This window comes from Bombus pascuorum, chromosome 13 (genome assembly GCF_905332965.1).
Source record: "Bombus pascuorum chromosome 13, iyBomPasc1.1, whole genome shotgun sequence".
In the NCBI taxonomy this organism is placed as follows: domain Eukaryota; kingdom Metazoa; phylum Arthropoda; class Insecta; order Hymenoptera; family Apidae; genus Bombus; species Bombus pascuorum.
In genome coordinates this window covers 1,582,044-1,604,167 of record NC_083500.1, presented here as the reverse complement: position 1 = coordinate 1,604,167, position 22,124 = coordinate 1,582,044, and the positions used below count along the sequence as shown (strand labels likewise).

At 36.4% G+C, this 22,124-nt stretch overlaps 1 protein-coding gene across 2 annotated transcripts in view; it reads left to right on the top strand.

Moving 5' to 3' along the window:
• Positions 1–22,124, top strand: part of LOC132913464 (zwei Ig domain protein zig-8) — a 739,765-nt gene that overhangs the window by 422,315 nt on the left and 295,326 nt on the right. The window contains exon 6 of one of the 2 annotated variants that reach the window (XR_009659380.1): positions 705–1,619. Coding sequence is in view for 1 of the 2 variants with exons in the window: in XM_060971859.1 (XP_060827842.1) it covers positions 705–808 (104 nt within the window). In the remaining variant the exon portion in view is untranslated. Of the gene's footprint in view, positions 1–704; positions 3,297–22,124 lie in introns of those variants that run through there. The other variant, XM_060971859.1, reaches the window with a different exon arrangement.

Sequence of the window (22,124 nt, the reverse complement as noted above, 5' to 3'; positions counted from 1 at the left end):
CGATACTTTCAGGTTTCTTATTCCTCAGTATGACCTATTTAAAGAGAGTGGTCATCTTGTTCTTGCTATAGGAAAATTCTTCGAGCTACCAGAAAACAATGGCCCTGTTTTTTCAAAGTCAAACCGAAGTCGTAAACGTTCCATCGTAAGAAAATAATCTTGAGAAGTTTGCAATCAGAACCTTAAGAGAAGGTACCTTCAAAACCCAAAGACCGTTTTAACTAAACTTGAAAAAGAAAAATAGCAAACTGGTGGACCAAGCGGTCGAATTTTTAGTAATTTTCTATCTCAAATTTCCTATTTCAAATCGACGTCCTGGAAAATTGACTTCCCATACTGTTATTCTCTTCCACCGAACCGTCATCTAAAACAGTAGCTTCTGAGAGTTCTGTAAAAGATAAAATTCCGCAAAAAAATAAAAGATTTTTTCTTCCATCTCGTTCTTTTTAAAATATACATCGAAATCTCCGTAAGGCCCGATGCGGTTGCTCGTAATTCGAGTAAGTATGCCTCGGAACAGAAAAAATATAGGATAAGAGGAAAGACCCGAAACCAAAGAGGAAGAGGGTAACAACACGGGAACGTATAAAACCTTCTACTTTTTTTCTTCTTGTACGGTGCAAACCGTGAAAAAACGAAGTGTTCCGGTTGGAACCGGAAGTGCAGGACAGACACTAATCCAGCCTTCGTTGCTCTTGTTCCAGGAGAGCATCCAGCTGCAATGCAGCACGGAAACACGGCAGCAGGCTCGCCAACATCGAAGACGGTCCTCGTGATGCTCGCCTTCCTTTTGGGTCAATTGAGATAATGTGCGTTCTCGTACGTGCCCGTGCGTGTGTCTCCGAGCTGTCTGTCTGCGTGTATACTTTCTGCACGTACTTACGTGTGTGTGGATGTTTGTGAGCGCGTATGACGGTGTGCGCGTGGCGATTTAAACGCGAACATGAATGAATATCAACGGGAGCATTAAGTGAAACTCGATGGATCGTTGGACACAATAAGACGTAGCCAACCCTTAGCCTGTTTGTACCTTGATCGGAATTAAATTGCATGCAACCGGAACGATCATCGATGAAGAAGCTTTCTTGCGGCCACGTGATGGACGTTTTAAGAGAAAGGTTGACTGATAAAAAAGTTTTACGTTATTTCGGCCTTTTCAGCTTAGTTTTTCGATAATCGTCGATGGTATTTCCTACTTTTAACACGTTTAGATATACACACATATAACGATGAATTTTTGAAATATTTACTGAATGTTTAGTATTGTTTTAAGAAGTAATAAATTATAAAATACAAATTATAGGCAACATATACAACAAGATAATTAACGCATACATACATAAGAAACGATGCTCAAAACTATAAAAATAGAAGCGTTACACATTAATAAATGTACTGAATTATTGTAAGTTAAAGAAAATCGATGCAGAAATTATCGTTACGAGCAAATTTTTTTAATAAGTCAATTTTTAATATACATTTTCTTTTAACTTAAAATAATCAATTAAACTTCATTGACCGTAAGAACTCTCGCAAGAACAGTTATGAACGATTAATTTTAATTATATTTATTTTCTGTCGTCGTGTTCGAAATGCCTTTTCAAAACATAATTTCAACCGTCGAATTCTCGAAACCATGCTCGCCAAATTTATCAGTCTAGAAACTATTGCCCGATGAATTAATGAATTAAGTTTTACGAAAAGAAAGCTTCTTCGAGTGCAATTTCTTTTTATTGCTGCTCGTTAAAAAATGTTCAGTTCTCAGTGAAGGAAGAAACATATATCGATGAAGGAACTCTGTCGCGGCCGGTTTCGCGTTGGAAATCGCGACTTTCAATGCATCCATAGGTGAAAACTGTCGAAAACGTCGTCGTAGTATCCCAGGTTCGATATGTGTAATAACTTGCAAATTACTAGCGCGTTCTAGTGTCATCGAAATAAGGAAACCACAGTATCGAAGTAACATTGTACATGGTATATATTGTAAGCGACGATTCAATGAACAAGAAAGAAAGAAATTGTAACATGTAAGAACGTGAACGTGTGCTCGAACATGGTAAATTCGATGTGTAAGTTTGCGAATTAGTAGGGACGATTATGTATATTGTAATTGTTACAAGACGAAAGCGATCGTTCCAATAACGAAAGAGTTCGTTCGTTCGTGGCAAAGAAAGTTTTAATGGATATTTTCATAGCTGTACGAATCTTCGGCGAGATATGAACTTTCTCGAGAAAAATCTCGTATTTTTCAAAGATTTGATTACTTTGTTCGAACATTGTTATCTAGATTTTTCTGCGTAATAGTCCTTCAAAAATTACGCAATGTGTTAAATATTTAATTGTTTATATATATTCTATGTTTGTTGGTATTGTTTTTCTTTCTATGGAATTAAAACATTTAATACAGTGTGTTTTATACGTTTTTGGTAAAAACTGGAAAAGTGAAACGATAAATACCACGTATTAGTTAATAAATTAATATATTTCAACGTGGAATAAGGTAAAAGGGAAAGAATGTCATGTGAACAGTGAACACGTGTGTTTCATTCGCTTTTGTTCAGATATGGAGCTTTCAGCTTCCACAAAGGAGACGCCGGCATTATTTTGTAACATAGGCCAATATTGACAAGGGATTCTCTCTCGCGGATGCCTCTAGTTTCAACGAAAAGAAATTCTGATATTACAACGTTGCAGGATAGCACACGTTTTCGGAGGAAAACTCGCGAATCCCGGAGCATATCGAGTTTTACGCTTCGTTGTGTGTTTCTTGAATGAGACGTGCATTATCCGGTTCCAAATGCATGATGGAGAAATGCGAATTCTTGTCGAAATCCGAGGGAAACTTGAAGGGAATGCGAGACGAGTTTAGCAACTGCAACCTACAATCATGACGATCCTGTTATTCTTATTTTACTTCGTCGAAATATTTTATGAATAGAGAGGGGGAATTTGAGAGAGTACGAGACAAAAATGAAGTTAAAGAACTCGTGACAAAAACGACCTTTCAGATTCGCCAACATTTTAGATAACAATGTATTTTATACATTTATGAAATTGATCGACATATGAAATATAGCGTTTCTCACACAAAATTTTAACTGGAAAGTAACTTCAATATTATTCGATACACTTTCTCTATTTAGTTTCCAAACCTTTGAATGTATGTTATCAAAGTGATTATGTATAACAAAGTTCCTCTTCGCCAATTAGTTGACAACTGATAATATGACAACGTTTACTGATTGATATTGACCCGTCAAATTCAAACATTTGTCGAGATCGAACTCTTCGTATCTTAATCGTATCTGGAAAAAATACTTAACATATGATGATTCTTTTAATCTTTCGTGATAAATGGAAGAAACGTAGAGAACACCGCGCGACGAGGAAGTCGAAGAATGAAAGGAAGGTATTTTACGGCGAACATGCGTATCAACAATGTGGATTGTGAATTTTATTGCGGAAGCCTTTGGAAACATTCGACCGTGCTCCTGCGAGCAAATCCGCGCGAACTGTCTTTGTGGTACAAAGAGTTTGTTTGATTGTTCTGTGGTGAAATAACTCGATCTCGGTCTAAAAGCAGAAGAAAGGACGGTTCTTAAAGAGGAGAAAACAATGAGGGTATTAACGCCTGAATTGAAATCCACAGGATTCTTTAACGTTCAGCACGGTTTTCTTTTCTTGATTTTCTCTTTTTCGAATTTTTATTCGCTGAAAGATCTTTGAAATATTAATACGGATTTATTCGTATAATTGGCAATTACGTTGTACGCCGAATTTAGTTTCATAATACTATTATGTCAAAATAATTAGGTCGTTTATAAATGCTTAAGTATAAGCTTATGTATAAGCTTACAAAAAGATTGATAAAACATCGAGGAAAATATCTCGAAGAAGTATAAAAATTCTTCGTTACTCGATATACGAACGAACGAATTCATCCTATCGATTGTCAAAATAGTCTTCCGATCGTCAATTACCAAAGACTATTTGACAATCGCATCTAGAAACCAAATGATCGTGAAAATGACTCAAACTCAACGCATATGTAATCTAAAGACATTTTATAATAATTTATCGATCGTCATCTGTGTTATCTTATCGTTAGATCAGCTCGACGGCTTGTATCTTAAGTAGCCAACGCTATTCGCTGTCTCTCACCATCGATATTTTTACAAACTATTTCAGAAGCTCAAACAAATAATCACCAGAACCACAACATTTAATATAAAACAGAAACAAGCAGGATGCAAATAAAGATCACGTACCAGCGATTTATAATTTTTAAAATAAAACCCATATATAAAATGTCTAAGTTCCACACACAAGCAAGCCACAAGTGCGTAATCGCATAGTACTCGTACGATGATAAATATTAATAAAATAGATCGTTAGACGCGATCTCCACTCGATTAACGAAACAATGTTTTTGTAACGTGCAATTTTATGGGAAAGAGAGAAAGAGTGAGAGTGAGAGAGAGAGAAAGAGAGAGAGAGGAAAAAACTGCGTATGTTGCATAACACGTACGACACGCGCATGAGTTTGTACAGGAGAACGAAGACAGAAACGACGCGTGACGATGGAAAAATTACTCTGGATTCGCGTGATAAATTAAAATAGCGGAGAGACGAGACCTCTGGAGGCTTAAAGAGTCGTAAAAGAGGCCAAACGAATCTTTCTCGTCCGCGTACCAATTATTCTTTTCTATCGTCGAGTTGTTCATTTCCCTGTTGAATCCAGAAGGATTTTCATATCTTCAGACTGCGTCATTTTCAAATGGCTCTCGATCTCGTTCGATTCCACGTGAGTGCTTTCGTTCGAATAAATTGCGAATCGATCGAGAACGAGTACCTGGTTGAATAAGAAATTTTGTATGTTCGTTTGGCGAAATATAGCGTGTTTCAATGAACGAGAATCGTAACGATTACGATGGATCTTACTATATCTCGTTGCGTCAATCCTGCTTCATTTGCTAAAATTATATTCTAAATTAATTATTTTGTATTTAATTTTGACTTTATTTTATTTACTCACCCTTTTAATTTGCATGTATTTCAACGTTTCAGCCAGCTTGAAAACCATGTTGGTACCATTTTCGCTTTTTTTACAAAACTATTTCAGAATCATAGACATGCAACTAGAAACATGAGATTGTTACATTTTACTGGCAATATATCGCGTAATTTTCAACGCAGTGCAATCAAAAAGCACGTCGCCTTTTGGGACAATTCGAATTTTCACCCATCCAAATATAACATTCGATCCATGCCTAATCGTCTCGTTAATTTTCGTCTCATACTAAGTATACAAATAAAACGGAGAGTGAATGTGGTAGGATGAAAGGAAACAGAGAGAGTCTGTAAGAAGAGTGTTAATTAGACGAGGAACGTATTCAAATTTCCGAACAAGAGAAGAAACTAAAAAAGCCAGACGTCGTCGTAGAAAATACGATGTCCACCGAATTATCCCCCTCCACTCTCATCTACACCCCATCCCTTGACGAAATACTTTCTACTACCGAGTAAGCGTTAATATAAATGGAAATAGAAAGCGAAAAGAAAGAAGAAATGGCTGAAACAAAAGCGATTCGTATCCCTGGACTGCCACTTTCGAACAAGTTGTCGGTGAAGCGAGACAAAGTAAAATTTGTCGTCGTCGCGAATTTTATACTGTGTGCAAATATTCGTCTGCTCCTCGTCACGATTTTAACGATTCTCTGATTTTTTAATAGTTGTTCAAAGCGTCGACACCCTGATCGAGCAACGCGGAGATCGTTATGTTATCGTTATGTTCGTTTGTAATTTTTATTCCGGGCCATTCTACTTTTACAGTTTCTTTTCAATGGATGTTGTTTATTGATTCTGTCGAATTTTTTGAATTTGATAGTTGCGCGGAATTTTGTCGGCCGAGTTTTCTAACGAGTTCGTTTTGCACGTTTTGCTAAAACGTACAATGGCAAAGTACAATGTTCAACAGACATGGGCATTGTTTCGGTAAAATGTTTAGAAAATTATCGTATTCTATAATATGTCCAAAGTTGATCCACAAATGGCCTGTAAATTCAAAAGAACATCTTAATGAGAAAAGACTGAGAAAATGTATAGAATAATAGAAAATTTTGTTAAAAGCTTAATATTATCCGTGTGTTCAGTAGGTTGCAAGTAATTGTTATTCCTGAAAAAAGCAAACCAAATATTAATTATAACACGGGCATCAATTAATACCGCTATACGAGCAACTCCATCTCGATAAAGTGTTATTATTATGCGGGTTTCGTCCTAAATAATTCAATTAACATTTGTCTGTGTACATTACTGCGAGTGTCTACTATTACTAACATTACCATGTGTAACGGACGGTTACATATATTTCAATACATTTAATAATATATAAAAAATATTTCTCTGTTTATTTTTATTATATACCAATTGTACGAATACTTTTATATATTTATTTATTTATTTACTTATTTACTTACGAGCTTATTTTAACCTGGCCCAATTAACAATAAGGTCGTACGAATACCTTTGTCTCTTGTCGTACGCTTTAAAAGATTTGTTTCCAACATGAAAAAGGAGTTCACATCTTTTTTCTCTGTCGAAGTTTCCCCAAACGGAACGACACGTAATTAATCACTTTTTTTATATTAAGCACGGCCCTCGTTGCTGGAGTTCAGGGTCGTAATGCTCTAACGACGACTTCGAAGCGTGGTCGAATATTCGTCGGTGGGAAAAATGATGGCAGTTCAGGGCTACGAGAGCGATCAGAGGAAAGAACGAAATAAGACGTAAGAAAAAATCTCTGTGTATGTGTATACCACGTGAACTTGTATAATTTCTTACGTGAAACTAAACGCCGGTAAAAAAAAGAAAGAAAAAGAAAAAGACAGAAATAACGAATGAAACTGTGTTCCCTTTCCACGACCTCTCAGCATGTATTGTTTTCACACGATTCTCGACGCATTCTTGTACATAATGTTTTACTCTTGTAAATAAATTATCCATATGATTTGGACGAGTCGGTTGATTTCATCCTGTCAATAATAATTACGGTAGAACCTGAAGCATCCGAATCGATACGAAGGCACGACGAGGCAATTTTTGGACAGTCTTTTTTCTTTTTTTGTTTTTGGACGCCTTTTATTATAATTTCAAAACATTTTTCGTATAATAGAGATGTAGATTGTGACAGATTTATAGAAAACATGAAAGAAACAAAAGTGTTTAACGATACGAGTGGCTCAGAGATTACATTATCAGAAAAATGTGCGCGAATACGATATAACATCTTGCAAAAATTACGGTGTATAGTGCATTTCAACGTTTTACATGTGTCAGGGTAAAACATATGAAAGTTACGTGTTAACCTATTAAAATGAGAGAAGCGATTGTTCCATTACACGAAAATTCCATTATTCAGACGTTTCTGTCTCCCTAGTAATTCAGACATGGAAGGTTCTATTATGCGAATCTTTCTAACACAACACAAAGTGAGTAAATTTCAATTCGAAAGGTTTGTTTCCCAAAGCGGGATTTCGACTTTAAAGACCATCTCAGAAAGAGAGAGAGAGAGAGAGAGGGAGAAAGAGAGAGAACTGATTGTGATTCGGAAGTAATGGGAATTGGAGCGAAGGCGTAGGCCAGAGGAAGATCGATAGGTCTGACCTCGATGCGCTTGAACTTTTCTTACCTTTCAGGATATTTAAGGATGCTCGACTTCGAATCGCGAAGCTTCCCTTGGCACACGATCGCGAACTAACAACGATCGACCGATTAATTTTATCGTTCACGTAAATCAGCTCGGCTCGAAACCAACGAAAAATAACGGTGATAGCGAGGTTAATTAGACGAGCTCGAATTACTCGTGAATTATATCGCTTGCACGAACGAGGATGCAGAAGTAAAAATTAACGCAACGCAGTCGCGAAGCCGCTTGCAATTAATTCGTCGAAACAGGTCATCCTTCGTTACATGATTCTTTTTGCGTTCGTTAAATTGGAAAGATACTGCCAGTTTAAGTGGCAATTTAAATAAGTATTTCAAGAATACATTTTCTAATAAAATATCGACGAGACCAGTAGGTTTGGATTCTTCCCGCTTTGCTTATCTACGTTAAGGTTAACAGTTGAAAGAAGAAACTCTTATATCCTATCAATCTGAAAGCAATCGTTTGAGAAAGTAGGTGTCCAGTTTCAACGTGTAATCCAACTTCAACTTTCAATTACGGTCATCTGTTTGAAGGGTTGTAATGTCGTAAAGCTCGTTAACGAATAGTCCAAGACAGACAAAGTATTCTTCCGTAGCAACGAAATATTTTAATCTGAAACATTCTTTTCGTCAACCGTCAAACGATGAAACCCATGCTCGTTTACACCTTCGCTCCGATTTTACTAAAATGGGAGGAAATGGAGCATTCGCTTGTTCGGTCTAAACTCTAAACGCACCATAACGTATCGGCTTTAAAACGTACCATCTCTTATCTCCGTGCAAACTTTACTCTACGTAACAAGGAAACAAACAAACGAATCTCGTATAATTTTTTTATTAACGAAGAAAGCAATGGCATTGATGGCATAAACGTATCACCACGGATGAGGAAACAGTCAAAAATTCTCAGCGTCCAAGCATCGTATTCGAACACAATTGTGTCCTTTCGTCAGCCAAGTGAAAGTAAAGTGGCCTGATTAACGTTGTTAATTAAATTCGACCAGCAAACAACAGCAGGCCGGCTTGCAGTATCTCTCGAATTTAGTGTACTGACTGGCTCGAGTGTCGGTTAATCAGCGCTACTTGTCTCTGCGTCGGCTATTTCGCGAGCTCGCGAAAAATGTTGAATTAGCATTCATCGCGGCCTGCAATAATTAAGGCTAGTCATTGTGAGCGAGAATATTTCATTGCCGCCTGCTGCTCCGTCACCATTCCTTGTGTGCCTCGCTTTTTATTTTTTTTTTTTTTTTTTGCTTCTTTTCATGTTTTTCTTTCCTCTTATTGACACGATTCGTGAGAACGCGTATCCCTGTCGCCCAACTGATTCGTTCTCATCGATTCTACAGAGAGATACTGGTTTTTCCGATTGTCAAGTAAAACAGGAAATCGTGATTTAAATATTTCTTCCGAAAGGTCGAACAACGATTTTGTTCCTCGTGTCGATACTTTGCTTACGATTGGCTCTGTCACTTGAATTTTGCCAGTTGGTGTTCCTGTATTCTTCGTTGGAAAAATATAGATGTAAATTTTCTTTATTTTCTATGTTTGCTATATCTACGCTTTCTTTTTTCTTTATATTTTTCGTATTTTCTGTGTTTCCTATATTTCCTTCTAATTTCTATATATCTGAAATTTCTCAGTATTTATGCAAGTGTATTTAAATGTGTATTGAATACACTTAGATTCGTTATTCATATTCCTATAAAAGTTGGCCGAAATTAGCATATAATACATCGTATAATATGTAGCACCGTAAAGCCAACGCCGGTTCGAGAGATGGATTCTGCGTGAAACGGTGCCAACACAAATTCGTTAGCGTTTTCAGGTCGCGCGTTTTAATTGGAAGTAGTGTTATAGCGTTGGATGTATATGTTTCTTTGTGTGCCAGTTGCATTAAATACAGAGTAAAACGAAGAACGCTAGTAATTTGTTGAATTTGGCTGCATCTGCTTGTTAGTTCCGTTGATTTGTAGATTTTTCCTCGCATATTAAAAGACTGTCGTGAAACTGACGTTTATTACGCCAGTGTTTCGTCGAAATTTTAATGTCTATTCGATTAAAATTAACGACATAAGTATTAACGAAGTAAAAGGTGTTATTTATATGTAAATTCTTTTTCGATTACGAAACTGATCTTTAACGTGTTTAACTCAACTTCTCAGAAGCAGCGGATGTTTTGTTCCCATCATAAATTTAGTCTGTTAACCTTAACAGTAAGAGTCAGTGGTATCAGAGGTGTCAGTGGATTGAAAACTTTGGCGCACGCTGCAAGTTACACTTGAGTTTTTCCACTAAGTTTCCAGTGAAAATTCGTCAGCTGCGGCTAGTCGACACCTGGGCGTTATAAAGCGTCTATTACTCAAAACTTACAACTTTCTTGGCTTTGTAACTGTACGCCTTTACGCCCCAAATATTAACTTTAACACACCGATGCCAGGATAATATTGATTGTTTTTTCATGGTACGCTCTACAGATATAAAATCATACAACTATATGAATTATAAATTTATCAAATTACAAATCCATTGTAAAGTCGTGTGTAACGACAAGTGGCGATTAATACGACTTTAACAAACTATTAAAGAAGAGGAAGAAAATAAGAAATTCCATCGAAGAGGAAGACTATTAAAGGAAAAGAACGTCCAATAATTACGTCTTAACTTTTAACCGCTTACAAATCAAGATTCCCGACGAAGCTTCCACGACCGACCGCTCCCCAGTTTTCTACAGCCGCGTCTTCAAGTATAAAAACCTACGAACCAGTCAATTAGATTAATAATCGAATAATAATCAGTCGCAGAAGTTGCTCGATGCCCTAACCGTTCTCATTCTCCGCTTCGTTTCCCTCGTTCGATTGATGAATTCACGCGTGAAAAGACGCTCACTCGGTATAGAAAGCTGGTGAGTTCCTCGGTGTTGGCGGCGTCGTGACGCCCTTACCTTCGCGCCGTTCAAAGGACTCGAGATTCGTAGCCACGTGCGCGAGAGTTCACGCGTATTGCTGAATTCGTGCGAAGCGCAAACAACGGGGAAGGGAAAAAGGTCAAAAGAGCGGCGCCGAATGGCTGAGCCCTGTCCTTTTCAATTTCCGTCGAAATCTTCTTTGGACGAGATCTCCTTCAACGTCGTAATATCTCTCATCCGCTTGATTTCTACGAGCTCGCTCCAACATTTTCTTCGGACGACATCGTGAATTAAACGTCCGTTACTTTCGATACTCTCTGTGAGGAAGAAGGTTTTCTAAACGTTTCCAGTGGGATAATAGTAGAATTTGCGAAGAAGTGGAAGTGAAGTATTATTGGATTCTTTTGTCTGCGGGATTTTTGACTCAATTAAGCAAAGTTAACTTGCCTTCGGTCGAACTCAATTTTACAATCTCGAGACCAATGTATAATTTGATCTAACGCGCAGTTGCATTCGTTAGTGACGTCTTGTCATTGAACTGCGATTTAAGTAAAAGTAAAAAAGTAAAAAAAGAAAAAAATAAATGATGTGACAGTAAAAGAGATTTACGCGATCGATTAAGAAAACATATTTTCAGGTTACTGGCGCAAAAGGTGTTAATACGTTCGATTCGAACTCTTTCTTCTAATTCGTCTAGTTAAATCTCTATATTCGATACATTGAATGCCAGAGTAAATAATAAGAAAGGAAAGTACGAGGAAAAATATCGCATCCAATATCAAATAACGAGTGAAATATCGCGATTCCTGACTCCCCTGGTACTTTACAAAACAGAAACGTTCGTTGACATTCCACTAAATATTCGTCGGAAATTTTACTAGCCGACTCTCTCTAACAGAACCTATGCTTCTGACAAACGAGCAACGTCACCGAAAACGTATACCGAATGGTAACAAACAATAAGAAATACGCGCGCCGGGATTTCCGCTGACAGCGTCAAAGCCGAACTCAAAATAACCGCAAAATCCTGCCTGTACGGGAAAATATTTTCCCGGAATTTTACGAGGCAGATCGCTTCGTGAAACGTTTTCTGAACGCGACAATCGTACGTATACGTAGCGTTCCAGAGCATTTATTAATCCCGAAAACAAATCTAACCTTTTAGTTTATCAACGTTACCCTATCGGTAGCTAACGATTCGCGTTAAACAAACGGCTTCGCGTCAATGGTCGGCGCATAATATTCATACAAAATACATTGGGCAAACACGTTTCGATATAGTTATCTAGGATTTCGAGAGCATGCATCGATAAAAAAAAAAGGGTGAGAGGATCTCTGGATGCAGGGTATACCAAATCTCGATTTACTAGTGGAACGTTGCTGGAATGCGTTCTTTCGGTACCGTGCATTGTTACGTTCCTATTGGACGATCATCAATAGTCGAACAATTTTAGTTGACAGCCATGGTCAGTCGACGGCAACTTTATCGTAACTCGGTCTACCAGAAAAATTTGAGAGCGTGAATCTAAAAACCTGATTTTGGATTTTCGATGGATTTTCCAGTTGAAAGAACGTTGCGACTCGATTAGTTCACCGTTGAATCGGGTTATTCCAGAAAAGTATCGAAAAACAAGTTTTATAGGAAATAATGTTTAACGGGCAAACTATCGACCTATGACATACGTACACTTAATCTTTTTAGTTTCGACATTATTTACCCTGCGCGAAAATTCATACTCTCATTAGCAATGTATATTACTAAAGACAAATATGTTTATCGTTTAGATAATTAACTCGACTAAGTACGATATCACGTATAGAGGCGAGTAAATACTCGCTGTAATAGGAATAAATTTTAGAAACGGGTCCTGGTCCCTGATATTAAGGCTAGTCTCGTTACGTGCTCGCGACCATATAAAGGTGCTTAGCTAACCGTGCGAACCACCATTCGAAATCAGCAGGGAGGATTCTCGCATACGTTGGAAACGATCCACGCGCCACTTTGATCGGCGAACCGAGACGTTCAGTGTTACGCAAGGCTCTTCTGATGTCTCCCTTCTGGAAATTAGATTATAACGACACTCGGCCACGGTGTTTAATTAAAGAGCTAGGATTTCCTTCTCCCCCGATACACGTGTCGTTTCTACGGTTCTTTAACGCTTCCGTTCTCGTTTCAGAACTGCCGGATATGTACCTGGAAATTGATAATTGCACGATCAAAGTGCCAGAGGATTAATAAAAGGGAATTTCAAGAGAAGATCGTTTGTGGAATTTATTTAGATTGCTAATTTCGATCATTTGACCCTTAACTACCAACGTGACCAACATGTTTCTGTCACATTATCAACGTTATTCGCAATTTTCACATTACCACGGCTATCGTCATTCAGTTTATTATCATAAACTTTGAAAGAATTACAATTCGTTTAATTACAATATACGTGGGATTAAATTATGTATATTTTTTTAACGAAAATGTTTTATGAAAGTAACATGAATTATTTATGATTTATAGAAAACAAACATTTATTATACGCATTAAGAATGAACCACTGCTTCCTGAAAGATAATCAGTTTCTATTGAATATTTATTAGTATTATTGAATATTTATTAATATTCTGAAGAAGAGTTATACCGAAAACAATGTAAATTCAAAATGTTGTAATAAATGGCGGTAAATAAGTTACACACGTCAAAATGTCGAAAATAAAGCGTTTGCATAAAGTGCTGCAAAAATATTTACAAGCATGCATAAATTTAACATCGCCATAAATTTAATCCAGATGTAAACGCTTTTGCAGCAAATATACATAAATTCTACTCATAATAATTATTATAAAATTCAGAAAGACATGCACATCAATGCGAACGATGATATTTGCAAATTGAAATTTAATATACAAATTAAAATAATAATAATAATTCAGAATTTTAATGTAAGTTAAAAGGCGTTGCTTTTTTATTAACATCAAATAAAAAATATAAATTGTTACGGAAAATCAAGAGGGACAAAATTTTCCAATAAAACGAAACATTTCAGAGCGTTACTTTGAAGTTTCAACAAACAACAGAAAATTTTAGAAAATCTTACACCATACTTTAGTTCTGTATAATATTTTATATCCAAATTAAAACGAAAGGATAAGAGTTAAAGGCATCGCTTTTGCAGGCACAAAATCCTGGCGGATTTCAAATGTCTTTGCCTGAGTCATCCAAGGTGACGAAAAACAATTAGTTTTGGCGAATACAATAGAACTTTTCGATGGAATTTTAATACGTTGTTTATTGATGAACACTGGCAGATTGGCGATATCATCGTGCCACTCACCCTACGTGATAAATGTTTTCGCACGTTTAATCTTCCACCGATGGAATTTTAATGGTTTCCTTAGGATTAATTTTGCGATGACAAATGGAATTTCCCGCGAATATCGAGCAACGTTATGCGCGAATTTTTCTGCGAAATATTTTGCCATATCTTCAAATATTATTTTATCTTCTCCTTTTAATAGCCGACTACGCATAAATTTCTCAAACGAAGAAATTCGATCGAAATATTAAATATTATAAACCGTAATATCAATTCTACGCTGTTGAAGTCAATCTTCATCTAAAAAATCAAGTATTATTCGGGAACGATTTAAGAAGAAATTAAGTTCTGACAAATAATGTTCTAGGACGTTCCAATATTCTTCTTCATTCGCTGAGAAGTACTAAATAAGTACTAACAGCTTTCGCGCTCAGATTACTTTATTTTACGTAAATAACAAAATTCTCTCGGGAAAGTTTCTAGTTTCTAATTTTCTGGAACCAAGATAAATTGTTATTCCGTTTGCGTTCCTATACCGTTATATATCACTGTAGCGACATTCTTTATAAAAAAAATTTCATTCCCCAAGCCATATCATATATTGCAAAATATTATTTTATACAAAAGGGACGATCTTTCACGTTTCCGTAGAAAAAGTGCGAACAAATTTATCACAAAAGCTAACAGTTCCTAACACTTGCAATCTTTTGGCTTCCTTTCATACACCACTTTTATCTTTCTTCCTCCTAATCTCACTAAATACACGAATCTAATCTCACGACGACTCGATAAATCCGTTATCGTGTTACCATGACCGTCAATGGAGTTAATGGACTCGATTGAACTTCAAACATTGAGAAGCGAGCATGTGCATCGCCTCGCCATACTTGGCGCGACAAACATGCCGAAGAAACATTGACAAACTCATTTTGGCATTCAACCACGCGATAAATTTGTCGATCAATCTGGACAGATTAGCACACGACCACACTCTAAATTCCACGCGAAACGAACATACAAACATGAGATTGATCTGCAAGATCAATCGTATGCGAGTACAGTTTTCCCTTAGTCAGACTCGAAATTATGCAGCTGTTCATACAATCGTGTTAAATGGCTACAAGACAATCGTTTCACGTTTGGTGTGCAAACAAGCTTACGCCGAAGGGGGTCGTAATACGTAAACAGCATAGTCTCTGGTTACGTTAACAGTATTCCGTTCGTGCTATACGTTTCTGACTGCGCAACCGAGGAAACCCCGTCCAACGATGGAATTTGATTAACAGAGACGTTGTTATCTGGTTCAACACGCACCATCGTCAAATGTACCGAATTAAGATCTTTAAACTTTTTCCTACGAATTGATCTTTGTGTCGAATTTAATTTTGAAGGGTAGACAAGAAAGGGAAACTATAGAAGGATCGACTATCTTCCGATTTCGATGATCTTTGGATATGTCGTAAAACTCGATATTATGAACAACTTTTTGTGGAAAAAATTCCCAGTACTAACACATTTAATTCTGCCTATAGTTGTACGTCTATGGCAATGTTTGCGTCAGTTTGGTTGCCTCACGCCTATTCGATAACATGACACCTTCCGATATTTTTTTATTTAACCCGAACCTAAATATAAACTAAAAAATGAAAATAAAGATAGGGTTTTGGTTAGATGTTATTTCATCCGCAATCAATATCAATGGATACGTTGGCACAAACGCACACTGTAAACAGAATTCACTGTAACTGTTATGATGTCGGCAGTTTTTTGGTATCTCGGGGACTAAGCGAGTGCAGCCCTTATGCGTATCGGAAAAAGTTGCTCAAGATATCGATTTCTACGACGTATCCAAAAATCATCGAAATCGGAGGTTAGACAGACTTTTTACGGTTTCACCGATAAAAGTTTGTCTGAACGTTCTCTATAAAATAATCCCTACAATCTATTCAAGACCGTAGTTAACTCCTGGAATGAGTAACGAAATAGTCGAATGTGGCGAATTGGAAGGAATCCAGTTCGGTAAAATAGGACGAACAACGAAAGCGGAACGTTTACGCAAATGGAACATGAAACGAGGATGAAGTTCGTTTAATCTGCAGCCATCACCTTGCTAAATCTGTTTCGTTCTTTGAGAACCGCGGGATTTTTGGAGACTCGGATTGGTGACATGTGGTTTGAAAGAAAATTTCAAGGTGTAACTAGGGAAATTATGAACATTGTTCCATACTTATTAAAGCGGTTCTTCATTTTGTAAAACCCAGCTTTATTATCTAATACATGAAAATTTAATATACAGGGGAGAAGTTATTTTTTGCGAAGGACGGTAAGTAGCTCGTAAAGAAAACCTTTAATATAAAGCAAGATCAGGAAGCAGCTTAACCCTCTGAACAGCCTTACATGCTTGGAATAAACAGTTCCCTTTAAAAGAGGTACAGATATTAAAATGATATTGATACATATTGTAACTTCATATCAACCAAATTCAATCTTTTTACTGTAACTTGGACTAGGGAAAATTCAAATTTTACAAATTTCAGTCATAATATGTAGATATTCTGCAATGAAGTTAACAATATCCAACGAGAGAATTCAATTTCGCAATAAACCGTGGGGTAGAAATTTACAGAAATTAAAAAGAATTTTGCGTAGAATTTTACAAGCTTGGAAAATTAAAGAAAATGAACTTTTAACTTAGCCGATTAAAATATTCTTCTTCGGAAGGAATAATGTATACGAACTTAAAAAAAATGTACTATAGACTTAAGATAAAAAAGCGATTTATTTTTCGACAAGTGAAAAGCGTAACCGCGTGTTACAGCACGAGGTTTATGTTGACGAATAAAAACTTTAGTTCTTCTAATCTTTTTCCAGCGTACTTCCTTCATAGCTTTACAATTAGAAAGTTGTAAGCTAAACTTTGTGGCGAAGTATCGGCTTGTGAGAGGCCAAAGGGGAATAAATAAACGAGAAGATATTAAAACAATTTCGAGGATATTCGCATGTAGCATGCATTCTACCTGTATTTAAACATTCTCTTTGAGAGACGAAAAGAGGGAATAAATTAACTAAAAGAGCTTGTCTACTCGCGTCAAAGTGTCGCGCTGCAAATTACTTCTCGCGAATACTTGTCAAAATACTAAAAGTCGAATTTCATTTTCAAATCCGTTCAAAATAAAATAACCCGGTTTCTCTACGTACTGTATTAAATTATTTTATTTTTCGAATTTTCAGTGGAAAAAATATAGTTCTCTGATTGATTGTTTACAGTCGCATTAATTATCACCATAGGTTATCAACAACTCAATTGAAGTTACAGTTTGAGTTTATATCATTTTTGTAATATACATTTATCTTTCATATGTCTACAATAGGTCCAACACTATGACGAAAAAAGAATTTAATTGATTACGAAACCAATGTAAAAGAATGATCTAATATTAATGTATATCGAAATAGCATTTTAACAATAGACATAAAATCAAGAAGGTCATGTACGTTCAAAATGTCCGCTATAGTGTTTTTAGACAGAATAAAATCACCGAGGTCCTAGCGTTAAAACGCCGAATCACTCTCGGATTACCATACAAAAGCCCTTTAATTTCAAACGATTTTATATGACGATGATTATCAACCAGCGAATTCTCTCTCCATCAAGAACAAATTGCCACTCTGCCTTTCGATTTAGCACGATGTAACACCAGGGAATAGAGTTACGATCCGAGAGATCATCCGATAAGATCATCGCCTAGCATTTGTACTCTTCCCTAGCCAAAAGAGGTTTAACAAAAAAAAAAAAAAAAAAGGAAAAAAGTAAAGGAGCAAAAAAAAAACAATAATAGAAAGGAGGAAGATTATCTGACAAAGAGATCGAGCAGCTCTCCCTGGTAGGCGATCGTGCTCCCAACCGATCGCCAAAGCCCGTTTCCGGTATATTCGATTTCCTGCACGCGAGTCAGGAGGAAATTGATTCGAACGACGCGCCGCCATCGTCGCTGCATTTCAAAGTTAGGCTTGAAAAACGGATTCGAAGCGAGAAAAATGTGTTCAGCCGATGAAAGTTGGCACCGGAAGTACGGCTGTCTGCACGCACCCGATGTTCCATCGTGCTTAACCCTTTCAATAGGAGTGTACCCGCAAAATATTGTAACAGTGATCATTAAAAGAGCTTACGTATCGATTCTCTATTCTTTCTCTCTGGTATTGAATTTTTTCTTCTAACGAATTATTAGCGAATGATCGAATTATTATGAACTTATTGCATCTGCTGTTTTGTATAATTTTTGTATCGCTCTTTCAGAAACTATAAAAAAATCTATTGTTTCTGATGACTGGAGATGGCTGTCGTCAGTCTTTTACTCTACTTGCTACTTATATGAATGAGTTAACAGCAGAGATGAGTAAAAAAAGATTGTCGATACGAAGTTAAACAAGGCAGCCGAACGATGCACACTGAGAATACCCAAACCAGCTAAGAATGACCAATGGCCGAAATAAGTGTACGAAGGATAACTGTGCGAAATTTAAGGAATCTTATAAAAAAGACCACGAAACATCTTCCGAAAAATTCCCGAAACATGACATTTCCAAAAATTGGCAAACTGTGCCACCTCCTACATTACCATGCTCTCGTGATACAAAATCTGAAAATTAATCGAAAAAAATAATCATGCTACTTCCAATGTTATGTTCTCCTGGTACAAAATCGCAAAACCGGTCCGAAATTTTCGACGAAACCTCGGAAATTTCGTATGTCACCTTCCAATATTATCCTGTTCTCTTCATAGAACATCGCAAAATCAGCGATGATTAAACGCTTTGTTCATTTGCGAAATAAGATCGTATTGTTCGATTCAATTTGCAAGCTTGCAACAAATGTGCAATTTTACTATGAGTTCATAGGTTTCTGTGCGATAATTTGCGCAATTGCGTAGTTTTGTAATAATTTGATACGATCAGTGATACGAACACGTTGCTCGATCGGTGAAGCTGAAACAATTCTTATGCGGAAACGTCAGATCAAAAGCTTTAGGCGCTCGTGGAACGCTACAGCATTTTGTCGCTTGTTTTCAAATCACTGCTAAGCGCCTGCTTTCGACCAACTCTGTACGATCCGGTACGAACACACATTTCCTCTCTCTCTCTCTCTCTCTCTCTCTCTCTCTCTCTCTCTCTCTCTCTCTCTCTCTCTTGCCGTGCATATGCACGTTTTTTCCAGCAAAAGAAAAAATGTACGTATAGATCAGCTGTTTCACGATTACAGACAGTAATTCGTGGAGCAGTACTTTTGGCTGAATTTCTCCCACATCTGTTGACAATCTCCCTTTACTCAGCACAAATTAACAGTAGCTGTTTTCTAGTACCAGTGATATATTATTTAAAGAAATTGCATTAACAACCATACATGAGTTAAACGCACACCGTAAGCGTAGAGCGTCCATTAGATTTTATTTAAAGTCGAATAGAAACCCCTTTAATCCACGAAGGGCATTATGAATGATTCATTATAGAATTTTGTTGAAATAATTACTTCAAGAAAAACTCTATACTTTTTGTTTTGTATATTTGTAAGCTGGAGACCACTGTTATGAAGAGAATAGAATTTAGTGAAACAAAAAAATTCGGAATAAGGAGAGGTCCATATTATTGTGCCCTTGACTATAAATTTTGTTTTGGATTACAAGGTCTAGAGCTATAAGTAGATTTCTATTGCTGTTTCTTGTAGTCTTCAGCTAGAGCTACAAGGTTTTTCTATTGTATTGTAACACTGTAAGAGTAAGGATCTGGATCAACATACATTACCTATACTTATTTCAATATATTTTTCCTATTACAAATTCATCCACTCGTACTTCTATCAATAAACGTCATCAGTAAATCATCAACAAATGTAAATCGATATAACGATAGTCGAATATTAAAAACTTTGGAATATAAATCACCCGCGTGATTTTCTGCGCACGAAGATTCCTTTATTGACTGTAACAAAACTCGTCAAAGGTAAAACGTGCTACCCTTATTTCTACTAAATGAAATACGGTTGACTTTACGACAGCATGGGGAAATGTTATAAGTTGCAGACAATTTTCTACTCTATAGGTGCTCCCCCTATTATCACACCCCTCTGTTCCTTCTCGTTCTCCTTCACCTAGTAACTACACCTCTTAGCTGCATATCTACGAGCCATCTCTTTTCCCCACCATTTTTTTCTAGCCGCGATAAAAGGTGATCACAGGGTAGGAAATTGCCCGCAATTTACGATGAATTTCACGAAAGTCGTGCTTGCACAGATTCGTATATAATCTCCTCGTTTACGTTCATATGCTGATAATTTAAATTTTCTCTATGAAGGAAAAATGTTATAAAGTCTTTCAAAAGTTATTACTTTCTTTTTTATGTATTATCGTTTTATTCTTTTCCCTTCCCAATATAGCATCGTACAAACTTCCTTTCCATAAAACGTAACAATTCCTTCTCTTTCACCTTACTTCTCGCTCGAAGACGAAAAAACAGAATCGACAAACTCCTGCTCGGCGAATATGTTATAAGGAAAAAGGCAAATCTCAGGGAAACAGTCCCCACGAGCATCTTCATCTGATAGTTTCGCAGATGATATATCACGCCCTTACAGATATTTCTCTGTTGTAAAGCGATTACTTAACGCGGTCGGTGCACATAAATCCCATCGCGATTAGCTGCAGGCTGTTTGCGAGGCGATCGGTCAATCAAAGCTTCCAACTATTAATCGACGAGTACAGAGAATGAGAACAACCGGTGGAAACAGAGGAAGATAGTTGCGCCCTAATGAATATTGATTCCCGAAGGTGGCAACACTCTACCGCCAGAAGAAACTGGATCAGAACGAAGGAATTTTACTCCCCGGCGACTGTAATGGGTCAGGCTCATCGGCCAACATCGCGTAAGTAAGATAAATGATCCTCTAATATCTGTATTCCGCAACAGTTGCTGATGAGCCGACTGGAGCCTGGTGGAGAGAGATTCGAACCGCTTTCAAATTAAAATCTCGACCATTCTCGCCTCGTAATTATGCAATCGACAGATCAAAATCGATCGGTTAAGTTGATGGAAGAAAAAAGAAATAAAGCGCGTGTCTATAAAAGTTTATAAAATGATGGTCGGTTTAAGTTGGTGTACGCGTATCGTTATTGGAAAAGTACATTTTCCAGGAAATTAGATTAGCTGTAAAAGAATTCATGGTGCAAATTATTAATAGAAATGTATAAAATTATTATTATGAAAAGTATATAAAATAAAACATACGTATAAACGGCGCACGATAAGGATAAAAATCAAATTTCGAAAGAAATAGTCTTACACATTTGTCTCCTATATTCCAATGTAACTAACATTTTTCGAACGATTGAAATGACTTTTTAGTGATAAAATTTAATTCGTATGGGCATGTATACATGCATCTCATTTTGTAACTTTCTTTTCTTTAATTCATACGTAAGCTAGAACTATACTTCGCGCCTTACCATTATAGTTTGGAAACTGTCTACATTAATGCTATTGCACATTTTGAAATATACATTAAATAAACGAGTAGAATTGCCATTGATTCACATGCAGTATAATACAACAATAATCGTTTTATGGTACCGTTGTAAAGTCTACAGCTGAATCTGTTATCTAGGTCAAGCAGTAAAGAAATAAGTATAAACGATAAAAGCTCATGCGTACTCCGTCGAACAGAAAATTTTTAGACGAGGTAAGTGGACAGAAACTCCCTTTTTGTGTCTCTCGATATATACGAGATGAAAAGCAAATAATACAAATAAGAAGCGAAAAATATTATTCCTGATCCATTCGTGTATTCTATATTTTGGTATCATTTCTTTATCGCAATTTTTGCAGTAGTTTATTCAAGTAAAAGCATGATTTTTCGCTGGTTCATGATCCTATAGAGACTGACATAATCTATCAATATTTTCGGTAACACTTACGTATATTACATTTAACGATATTCCAGTTTGTATATTATATATAAAAACATAAATTATGTTAATTAATTGATAGTAATCATTATTATTAAATATAAGAATATATAATAAATGTTACTACATGTTATATATATAATATAACATATATTACGATATGTTATATTACCGTACTACTAAAATAAAAATTTTATTATTCATAGAAGAACTTACGTTGAACTTGTGGGACCATTGCGTCCTCTC